The sequence below is a fragment of the Rutilus rutilus genome (genome assembly GCF_951802725.1).
Source record: "Rutilus rutilus genome assembly, chromosome: 7".
In the NCBI taxonomy this organism is placed as follows: Eukaryota; Metazoa; Chordata; class Actinopteri; order Cypriniformes; family Leuciscidae; genus Rutilus; species Rutilus rutilus.
In genome coordinates, this window is record NC_140221.1 from 32,686,427 (window position 1) to 32,698,745 (window position 12,319).

The 12,319-nt window shown below is 40.6% G+C and overlaps 1 protein-coding gene across 1 annotated transcript in view; it reads right to left on the reverse strand.

The window, feature by feature from the left end:
* zmat4a (zinc finger, matrin-type 4a) overlaps window positions 1-12,319 on the reverse strand; it is a 100,516-nt gene that overhangs the window by 46,511 nt on the left and 41,686 nt on the right. Inside the window, exon 3 of the mRNA XM_084413296.1 lies at window positions 4,168-4,257. Within this exon, the coding sequence (XP_084269422.1) occupies window positions 4,168-4,257 (90 nt within the window). The remainder of the gene's footprint in view (window positions 1-4,167; window positions 4,258-12,319) is intronic.

Genomic DNA, 12,319 nt, shown 5'->3' on the forward strand with positions numbered 1-12,319 from the left:
ATATCTGAGAGCAGCATACACACAACAGTAGCCTTGTAAAGTTCATTGATCTATAAATATCAGAAAGGGCAATGTAGTGGAAAAATAATTGCTCTCTGTTCAACTCTACTCCCTCAGTCCCACTGTGAAAAGTGCTGATTTTGACTGAATGCCTTCTGACTCCTGAGTTTCACGTTTTTAGGTTAATGACAGCGAAAAGGTAATCACAAAAAATTCCACATCTTGCAATTTTTTTATATTGATTTTCAGAAGTACATTAACTGATAAGTGATAAGAGAGCATAAGAGGATTAACTCAATATTTAAGTGGGAAAAATTTGAAAGTTTAGGGTAAATTAATTAACTCAAACTAAGACTTAATTTAACAGTTCACTCTCCCCACAAATAAATATATATATATTGTAAAAGTATCATAAAAGTGGTTTATATTCACATGCTACAGCATATTCCAAGTCTTCTGGAGTCATATGATTGTTTGAAAACAACCCTGAAAGGTTTTCACACCTTGCTCATTTAAAGTGAATATTTTGTAACCTGGTGGATTTTCTTTCTTAGCTCGGTTTTGTTTGGGCATATATAAATAAGGCAATCATGCTGGGATTCACACCAAAATATTATGTACAAGATCAGCTGAAGGCTGCTCTGATTAAAAACAACCTCTGGAGCGCAATCCAACCTAATGAACCAACAAACCAAGCTATATCATAATTTGTAATGTAAAATGCATTACGTAAAAAGCAGCAATGTCTAATTCTGTGGGTGAGCACATTAATTATCACAGTTCAACACCTCTTCACCTTAAAATGTAACCTACAGGTCTGAAAACACCCTAACTTGGTCTCGTAAATGTACTTTTTTTTTTTTTTTTTACTGCCAGAAAAGTTTTCAGAAAAAAATGCTAGATTTTGGCCTATGATTTGTATTCATTGACAAGACATGTCCGTATTTCTACTTCATTAACATCAGCTTCAGTGAGTAATGGCTCATTAAAATTTACTGTCCAACTTGCACAAAGTCTAGTTTGTCTGCAGCCTATTGACACGACATGGAGATCGATGACTATTTGAATGTATGTTCGTTGTTACTATCGATCTGATACAAACTAAGTGTTAAAGGTTCAGTCGAAAAAGCAGCACATGGTCTTTTGAAATCTGGCCATTGAAGGTGGATGTTCCCTACATGATAATCAAATACAGTACTAATCACCTTCATTACTGCTACGAATAAGTGCAGTTCTCTTCCAGTGTCCTCACCTCAATGCCTTGTCTAATGATGCACTCAATTACTGTGACCATATGGAATATCAATGAAACATACAGTATACAGCGTTCAATATCATTTAATTCTAACTGCATCCCATAACCGATGGCTAAGAATTTGCAATCTCTGACTCCCACATAAACATTTAGATGTGCATTTGGCCTCCTGTGGTGAGAGCTTTGTTGGTCTGTTTGGAGGCAGTCTAAATAACATAACATCTGCAAAAACCACAGGCATTATATACATTCTCTGCACATCAGAGAATGCAAAAAGGCTGATCCCAGCAACATTCACACAACCTTATGCTTGTGAACCCCTCGTGTTGTGTGAATAGCCCTATAACACTGCAATAAAGCAGAAGCTTGCTTTATCCTACTGCGAGAAGAACTGCAGACTGACTATCATCTCAGCAAGACTCATCTCAGAGGATGGCTGAAGTTGAGAGTTTAGTTAGACTTGAATGAAACTTTCTTGTTTATTTGTTTCTTGAATTTAACTTGCCTTCATTCAAAATCTACAAACCCAAGCTTAAACGCAGCAACACCTTTTAACTCAGTGACAGTGCAATACAAAACCAGATGGATCAAAACATATTTCACACTTGTCAAGCTGTTGTCTCCTTATGATGATAAGATGGACTGACGTGCTACAACTCTTGAGTCACCACACCACTATATTCATACATAAACAGGGCACCACCAGTCACTATAAGAACTCACAGACAACCAAACTGTAGTGCAGGGTTGCCAGAGCTCTCCTATAATCTCTGCAAATACACTTGATTTTAGGGAAACTGGCTATGATTTCACTCATGAACACAATCAAATATTCCCAGCTATAAAAATATACATGAAATAAAAATAACTTTTGGTTTTCTTTTTAAGTTGTTCTTTTTTTTTTTTATTGGTTGTGTAGATACAGTATGCGCCAATGGCTCATTTTTATTCAGTTGTGCTCCATCTTGCTGTTTTTAAATGAAAGAACATGTCCTACATGAACAATGCCTATAGTATCTCACAAAAGTGAGTACACCCTTCACATTTTAATACATCTACTCAAGTGACAAAACCATAGAAATGAAACTTGGATATATTTTAGATTAGTCAATGTGCTGCTTGTATAGCAGTATATATGTACTGTCCTCTGAAAATAACTCAACATATAGCCATTATTGTCAAAATAGCTGGCAACAAAAGTGAGTACACCCTGAGTCATAATAGCTGTACGTCGTTTAACCATGCAAAGCCACATGTCCTATTCATCATGTTAATGTTTTTGTCTGCTTGACAGGACCACACAAATTGTTGTATCTTGTATTAGAGCAGTTCAAATTTGTGCTTTGGGTACAATTCTCTCATACTGACTACTGGATGTTCAACATGGCACCTCATGACAAAGAACTCTCTAAGGATTTGAGAATTAGAATAGTTGCTCTCCACAAAGTTGACCTCGGCTATAAGATTGGTAACACCCTGAAACTGAGTTAAAGTGCAGTTGCCAGGTTCATACAGAGGTTTTCCAAGACGGGTTCCACTCGGAACAGGCTTCGCAAGGGTCAATCAAAGAAGTTGAGTCCTCGTGCTGTGCGTCAGGTGCAGAAGCTGGCTTCAAAAAACAGGCGCATGAGTGCTGCCAGCATTGCTTTAGAGGTTTTAGAAGTGGAAGGTCAGCTTGTCAGTGCTCAGACCATACTCCGCACACTGCAACAAGTTGGTTTGCATGGTCATCATCCCAGAAGGAAGCCCTTCTGAAGCTGGCTCACAAGAAAGCACGCAAACAGTTTGCTGAAAGCAACCTGTCCAAGAGCATAATTACTGGAGCCATGTCTTGTGGTCTGATGATACTAAGATAAACTTGTTTGGCTCAGATGGTGTCCAGAATGTGTGGCGATGCCCTGGTGAGGAGTACCAAGAAAATTGTGTCTTGCCTACAGTCAAGCATGATGGTGGTAGCATCATGGTCTGGGGCTTCATGAGTGCTGCTGGTTCTGGGGAGCTGCCCTTCATTGAGGAAAACATGGATTCCAACATGTACTGTGACATTATGAAGCAGATCATGATGCCCTCCCTTCAGAAACTTGGCCGAACGGCATGATAACGACCCCAAACACACCGCCAAGATGACAACTGCCTTGCTGAAGGTGAAGGTGATGAAGTGGCCAAGTATGTCTCCAGACCTGAACCCTATTGAGCACCTGTGGGGCATCCTCAAGCAGAAGGTGGAGAAGTGCGATGTGTCTAACATGAGCTCTGTGATGTCATTATGGACAGGGGAAGAGGGTCCCAGCAACAACCTGTGCAGCTCTGGTGAATTCCATGGCCAGGAGGATTAAGGCAATGCTAGATTTACAATGGTCCTCACACAAAATATTGACAATTTGGATACAGTTTTGACATGGTCACTTAGGGTGTACTCACTTTTGTTGCCAGCTATTTTGACAATATTGGCTGTATGTTGAGTAAATATATAGACGTATCCAGATATATTCCATGGCAGAAAATGCGATACATTAATAACAGCAAAACTGTCCACAGATGCAGGGTGCTTCTTTGTAATTAAAATGTATTACTGATTTAATAAAATGTATTAGAGATTTCAAAAGATGTTTGCATCTTGACTACACAAGAAACCTTGAGTATTTAATTAAATGTTTGTATGTGTGACCAAAATGAAGTGTTTTAATGGCTGGGGTTCATGAAGCACATTACTGTGAAAAAGGTTGGCTGTGGAGAGCACTGGCTAGAAAGCTCATTAAAAGAAAATGTTCACCACCCTGATCTTTTCAAAGAATGGTTCAGGGCAGGAGGTATGACTACAGCTATAATGTGAATATATGCTGGGATAAAAAAAAGCAAGTGCAGTCATTTATGAACACATAATAGGGGTGTCATTTCTATAAAATACTCACATCATCTGTTCTGAGCTTCTTAGCTGGACATCCCCCATCTACTGGATGCAACATGTAATACAGACGCACTTTGTTTGCATGTTTCCGGCTCTGAAAGAGAAGAGTGGGGGGGGGGATGTGTGTTTATTAATTTTGTACACAATCACATTGTTCTGCAATCACAGCATTGTAAGAGAATAAGATGGCTGTATTGAATCAAAGTGAAAGAGCTGTGCCTTTATTATCCTTATACATTTTTATATTTCATGGTTCACCTATCTGAGTTTACAGTCCTTGGACAGACTAGAACATTTATGAATTGTGAAGAAAATCTAGAAAGTAAAAAAATTACCATAAAAGAGAGCACTGGAGCAGACTGAGTGAAGCGATTGGCAGCGCCCATCATATGCACAGGCCAATAAATAATTACTGTGGTTGGCGTTAAGTGAGTGTGGAGCCACAAATCACAAACCCATCAATTACTTTGATTTGACAGCCCAGCTTTCAGAGTGGGCCAAATCAATTCACGGCTCAGTTTACCTGAAAATGATGTTGTTTGACAAGAGGGTAATTGAACTTCATCCTCAACACAAAGGCAAGAGGCAAAGTGTGCAAATGAAGGACAGAATGGCACTGGAATAATATGCATTGAAAGCCTTTCCTTTTAAAGAAGTAAAAGGTTTCCTGTCTGCTTTTCTTAGACTTATAAAAAAAATAAAAAAAATAAATGACACATGGACCTGGATGAAACAGATCTGACGAATCAGATGAATGTGATATGTCACCTTGTGTTTGAAGATTGCCTGAGAGAATCTTATTAACCCAGTCCTCCTGTTTTTCCCCTCAAGAGAGTAAATGCGAAAAAAGACATGGAGAGATTGAAAGAGACAGATGGAACTATTGAGAATTATTGAGAATGATGCAGCACCTGGAGAGTGTGCAAATACAAACATACATATTTCTCTTCAACCTCTTCAGCAGCAATTCTATCCATAATTTCCTTTCAGTTTCCCATAACACCAGCAAACACTAAATATGCAAATTTGTCTGTATACACTTTTGCCTGTCAGTGTTTAATAGTCAGGAGCTATCAATTGATTTAAAAAAAAAATAATATTTTATATATATTTCACATTACAAAATATATATATTTTTGTTCTGTTTTCTTTTATTCAGCAATGAATGATGTGTTGTATTGATCAAAAGCGACAGTAAAAACATTTATTTTAAATATAATTTGTGACATTGTAAATGCTTTTCTTTTGAACTTTCTATTTATCAGAGAATCCTGAAAGGCACAACTGTTTTCTACAGAGCCCCTAAAGTGACATTGTGATGGGGGGGGATTAGATTAACCGCTTTACAGCCACACTCCTCGGCAACAAATAGTGGGGTTGCATTTGAAGAAATTACACTTGTGGACTAATCTGACCCGAAGTATACTGTTAAATACTTTTGATTCCAGTCCTTATGGGAGTCTTGGGTAAGGTTATTACATGATGGAGGTAGACTAAACTAGTCTCGAAGAGTGAAGTAACTCAGATTGGGGTTGAACTGTCACAGCAATAGATGTAGAGAGCCACAATTTAGCTCCAAGCACAACAAGCACATGATGTTCCAAACCTCACTGTCATTTGGCCAGAGGAAAACATCAAGATCTACTCATGGGTAAGCACAGGGGGAAAATAAATGGCAAATAGAGAAAGCTTTCAAGACTCATTACTGTAAAAGGACCCACACACCACTGGTAAAGGACTGTTGGCTGAGATGTGTCTCCTTCAGGGTTTACTTTATGTTTTCACATCAAAAGTGAGTTAAAGAGTAGATGACCCAATCAATACTGAGGGCTGTTCCACACACCGCATCCAAGTTTATTCACTTGAATAGGACTCAGTTTTACCTAAAACATCATATCTTTCTTACCTCAAACATGATGACGCTGCAGTTTCTAATACTCACTAATTTACCTTTTTAAACAAGTAGTGTAGTTTTTGGAGAATATTCTCATTTTCCAAGGGGGCTTTTTAAAATGGATTCATTAAGGGAAAAGCAGAAGCACCTTAAGAAATAACACCAGTCTGCATGCCATAAGGACGCACAAATTAAAGCCAGTCAAAGACTGTTTGGTGGCACATAGACACTCCATGCTGAGACACATTTTAGAAGAACCCCGATGGCAACCGAGCACTGAGTTGAATTCTGTCTTGTAGATTTTTCAATCTGACAATGTAATTGAAAGGAAAAATGGTTCATAAGGAAAAGACCAATTTATTCAACACATTAAATCCTGCACATGCTGCGAACTAGGGCTGAACCATACATCGAATTTTCATCGTCATCGCGATATGAACACATCGCAACAGACAGCCTGACACGATGAATAATGCCTGGTTCAGATTACAAGATTTTTGTGTCTGTTATGATAGTCACTGTGTCAGATAATACGATTTTGACTCCTAAAATCTTGTCGTGTCGTGGACAAGAAACATGTCAGACTACACGTTGCTTTCGACCAGTCATCGCGTGCCGTCACATGCACATTCACTCGCACGCACACTCGCGCACACACACACACACACTCGCGCTCACTCACACACACTCACTGTTGCTCGCACTCTCGCGTAGGTTGTCGCCCACTATGACACACTTCATAGATACGAGATGAAACGATCGAATCTTGCGTTCCGACGCCCGTTGTAGTTTACGAATCCCCACGACACCCTACGTCAAACGGATCGTATCAAAATCGCGCTAAAATCATGTAATCTGAACCAGGCAGGTAATAAACACTTAACCTATCACGCAAAGAACCTATTAAAGCACTAAGACATGGGAACAGTATAGCTAACATTCACATTTGAATATTTATCGCAAGTCATATCGTCATCTAGCCTGGCAAGCCAGACCTACATCAAGATGTTGGGTCTGGCAACTCACCATAGACACGGCTCAATCCGAGGGGCGGGATAAACGGCTGTCTTTCAAATTCCCTCTGGACAGCGCTTCACCCAACCAGAGCGTATTCCCAACAGCGGAGCTAGTTGATAGATTCAACTTTTGCCATATCTGGCCGGCAAAACTACGAACACATCTTTCTTTTTCTAAGAATGACTTAAGTGCTGTTCTATGCTCTTTTCTCAAAGAAAAACCTAACTCCAAGTCCTCCAGAGTCGCGGCCAAAGCCGATGCGAAAGACTGTTCGCCTGCAGCAGCAGCCATTCTTTGTTTTCAAGTGGCAGGTAACCGTCGCAACTCTGTCGTCATTATGTTAAGCCCGCCCCGCCTACTCTATACACGACGTGATTGGCCTGACCCAATTTAGTTTTTTGCAGCTCGAAAGTCAATGGAGAGTTGCTAGACTGCCCTGGCTGCAAAATACATTTAGCTGCCGCTAGGGTGCGTCTAGATTTCTAGGCTAATCGTCATCGCAATATTAAACAATGTTATCGCACATCGCAGCTTTTCCTCATATCGTGCAGCCCTACTGCGAGCTGTTCTTAAGTTGTTTTGGGGTTTTGTCAATACTGATTTACTGCATGGCTAGCTAGCTTGGTAGAGTTTTGACTGCTAGAAGAAAGACAGAATTATGTCATTACCATAGAGGGAAATGTTTATGCACATTTCTAAAATATAGTTCAAAATATAGGCAAGGCAAGTTTATTTATATAGCACATTTCATACACTATGGCAATTCAAAGTGCTTTACAGAAAGGAATTGAAATAATCGCAAAATAAAAGCAAGGAAAATTAAAACAGTTATAAAAGAAATTAAAATAGATATATGATAGTTATAAAATGAATTAAAAGAGTAAAAATATGATACAAGATAAACTTCTCATCTGGCAAAACACCGGTGAATCATATTTTTCACAACTCCCAGTTTTACTCTGAGATGTTCCCATGGTGATTACACTGTATATAAAAAAAATATAAAAAAAACAGGGCAGGATTTATGCATTGGCATACTAGGCATGTGTCTATGCTCGCACGATTACAACGGGGAGAATTTTTTATATTAATATTATTTCACTCTAATGCTAAAACTCAAGATAATTACTTTATATATTAATAAAATGTAAAATATTGATCGCTGTCGGGCAGGAACCTTCTATCTCCTTTATAATAAAAAATTCTCTCCACAAATCATTACTAATGGTCACCATTTACGTCTGTCAGTGGGTTTTGTAAATATTTAACCAATGAAAAGTATTTTAAAGATCGTGACTAAACCGTGTAACTTCATTGGCTCCTCAAACTGACAAGCAAACCTCATAACTCCACCCTGCCTTAATCTTGAAGAGTTCTGCATACAGTTTGGACCGTCTCTGTTCTTTACTGTTTATTTACTAAAGAAGCACACACACATTATATACTCATGGTAATATACACACACGGTCTCACTATAGATTATGGTTCAATTCTCACTATTAACTACAACTTTTGCCTCAAATGTAGACTATCTGCAGCCTCAAAGCTATCAGTCATCAGTTGGAAACAGGCACCTCAACCCCCCTGTTGCTTTTAAGGGATTGTGATGGCCACAGCCATGGCCTCACAACCAGTTCAAGAGCGGTAACCTCATGCACTTATATTTTTTCCTGAGTTTATGCTGTTTTTCTTTAGGATTAGTTTATATACTTTTTCATACACATTATACATTTGTAGTTATTTATTTAGTTATAAATAACTCACAGGACACGTAGTTCATTTCACATACTTTCAACTTTATTTAGTTGACCATACAGAAGTATATTTTTGGGAGCGCGCACCATTAGTTACTTTTGGATTGTCATTCTGTTTGTATAATTATTTGTTTCTGAGCTTACCAGTGTTGGATTCCACACCCGGGAGAGATCCAGGAAGTCGGCTGGCTTAAAGGGGTGGCGCTTGAAGCAGGAGCAGCTTTATAGGGGAGGTGGCCTAATTGGACACTACCATTGTTTATGTTGTTATGGGGGTAGCTCATTCTCTCCTTAGATATGTTGGGTTTAGATTTATATTATATTGAGTATTTTTGTTGAGTTAAGGTTAAGTAAAAGTATATTTCTTTTGGAATAAGTTTTAGGTAGATTTTGCTGTTATTTGTAGTTTATGTAGTAGTGTTGTTGTTAGTCTTCCCCTGTGTGTCAAAATTGGTCTGATCAGCCAATATATAAGTCCCTGTTGTTTCTTGTGTAGGAAGTTAGTTGTATTTTGAGTCTTTTATGTTCAGAGCTCTAGTTACTGTCTGTTTATTTGTTTTGTTTTTGGCCAAAAACTTTGTCTTTATTTTTGTTGATATGATTATTGGGAAATTAAAATCCTTACTTTTTGAACTTTCCTTGTGACTCCTCTTGCTTAACTGCTTGGTCCCTGACATATGGTGGCAGCGGTGGGACTAGCCAGTTGAGGAGTGCAAGGTTTTTTTTTTTTTGTTTTTTTTTTTGGTGAAACATGCGAGGAGGGAGAGTGACAAGAGGCGGCCAGACAGGGAATAAGAAGACTGAGTCAACCCATATAGAGAGAGGACACCGGGTGGAAGGTGAGGACGCAATGGAAGGTGAAGCACTAAAGGGAGCATCAGGTGGTGAGGATGAAGATGGCAGAGAGCCAACGCTGAGTGACCTGGCTGGGATCATGCGGTCATTTATGGGTCAACAGGAGACCAGAGAGGCAAAATTGAGAGAGGAAGCTAACCGCCAGGAGTACCAGTTCAAAGCACTACAGCATCAGTTTCGCCTTCTGCAGGAGGAGGTAGAGGTTCGTACATCTCCAGTACCAGAGCCTGCTTCCACAGTGCCAGATCCTTCTGAGGACTATGATTTGAATGTGGATCATCCAAAGGCCCAAGCCTCACCCTCTATAGAGTTGATCCACCCCACCATGTCTTCAGCAGGTCAGCCTCGATCTTTTCATGAGCCAAGACTGGAAAAATTAACAGAAAATGATGATGTTGAACATTTTTTAATCACCTTTGAGAGAATTGCAGTGGCATGTCGGTGGCCAAAAGTGGACTGGGTTTTTCGTCTCCTCCCATTGCTGACGGGTAAGGCCAGAGGAGCCTATGTGCATATGGATGTAGATGATGCTCACGAATATGATAAAGTGAAAACAGCAATTCTGAAAAAATATGATATTAACCCTGAGACCTACAGGCAGAGGTTCAGATCTCTCTATGTGGAACCTGAGGAAAGCCCCAAGGAGCTGTATGTGAGGCTTAAAGAGCTGTATGTAAAATGGATCCAACCGCAAGGTAAAACACTTCATGAAATTAGTGAAATCCTGATCATGGAACAATTCTTGAGAATGCTGTCTCCTGAGCTTCAGGTTTGGGTAAAGGAGCATGGGCCGAAATCTGCTGCTGAAGCTGCCACACTTGCTGATGTGTTTGTTGCTGCCCGGAAAAAGGGTCAGCCATGGAGTAGTATGGGTGGGAAGGCTGGTAAGGACGGCCATTGGCCCATACCCCCTCAGTACCAACAGAGGCCGACGCAAGGAGTGGGTAAGCCCCCCATGAGGGAAAATCAATATACATCACCTAGAGCTCCTAACAGAACGCCCATTTGCTACTTGTGTGGACAGGAAGGTCATGTGAAACCAATGTGCCCAAAGAATCCAGCCAAGCTGACCCAAATGTGTTTTATTCCACGCCAGAGTGCTAACCCTGAATCCAAAGGTAATCACACCATGAAAATGATTTGGGTTAAAATCAATGGGGAAAACCTCAGAGCCCTGATTGACACTGGCAGTACTCAGACCCTTGTACTGAGAAAATATGTACCAGCTAATGCTATCTGTACCCTTGAGACTGTCCCTATTTGCTGTGTACATGGTGACGAGAAGCATTACCCCACTGCTGATATTTATCTGGAGATAGAGGGACAGATGTATCTGTTAAATGTGGGAGTTGCGGATCACTTGCCTTTCCCTGTAGTTTTGGGTGAAGATCTGCCAGTACTCTATGACTTGATAAAGCCGGTACAAAGTTGTAATGTGGTCACTAGAGCACAAGCTAAGCAGGTGGATGTAGACTCCATAGCCCTTAGTGCCTTGCCCTTCTATAATGAAGAGTTTGAGACAGGTCCCGGGAAAGCTCACAAGACTCGTAGTCAGAGGAGGCAAGACAAATTTCAGGGCACGGCTATACAACCATCAGCTGAGGTTACTCCTGACATGTCCTTGGGGTTTCAAATACCTACAGATATAATGCAAATGCAGGAAAATGATCCAACGTTGTCTACCCTTTTGCAGAGAGCACGAGGAAGGAAGCAGGAGACTAATACTAATGGTGAGCAAGATGAGTATGTTCTACAGAATGGTGTTCTTTACCATCAGAATGGCCAGGTGAAGCAGCTAGTGGTCCCACAGGTGGCCCGAGAAATAGTACTTAACTTGGGTCACTCCATTCCCTGGGCGGGCCACTTAGGGAAACATAAGACCACAGCTCGTATTAAGCGCCATTTCTACTGGCCAGGTTTGCAAACTGATGTCGCCCAGTTCTGTAGAAGCTGCTCTCAGTGCCAAAAGACATCAATGAAAAGTCCCTCCAAAGCTCCACTTCAACCTCTCCCAGTTACAAGTATTCCCTTTGAGCGTCTTGGGATGGACATTGTTGGTCCGGTGGAGAAAAGCAAAACAGGAAACCGCTTCATGTTGGTAGTAACCGACTATGCAACCAAATATCCAGAAGTCTTCCCATTGAAATCAGTTAAAGCAAAAACTGTGGCTTTTTCCTTGGTGCAATTTTTCTCAAGAGTGGGTTTCCCTTGTGAGATTTTAACGGACCAAGGCACTAATTTCATGTCAGTACTTTTGAAACAGGTTTATCAACTCCTCGGCATAAAGAGGGTGCGCACTACTCCCTACCACCCGCAGACAGATGGGCTGACAGAGCGGTTCAATCAGACCCTCAAGCAAATGCTCCGTAAGTTTGTGAATGAGACTGGATCTGACTGGGATCACTGGCTCCCCTACCTCCTCTTTGCATACAGGGAGGTACCTCAGGCTTCCACAGGTTTTTCCCCTTTTGAATTACTCTATGGTCATGAGGTGAGGGGTCCTCTGGCCTTATTGAGGGACACTTGGGGAGGAGATCAGGGGAAGGAAGGGACCATTAATGTAATCTCTTATGTTGTCCAGATGAGAGAGAAACTGCAGCGAATGGGGGAACTAGCCCAGATACATATGCTGGAGG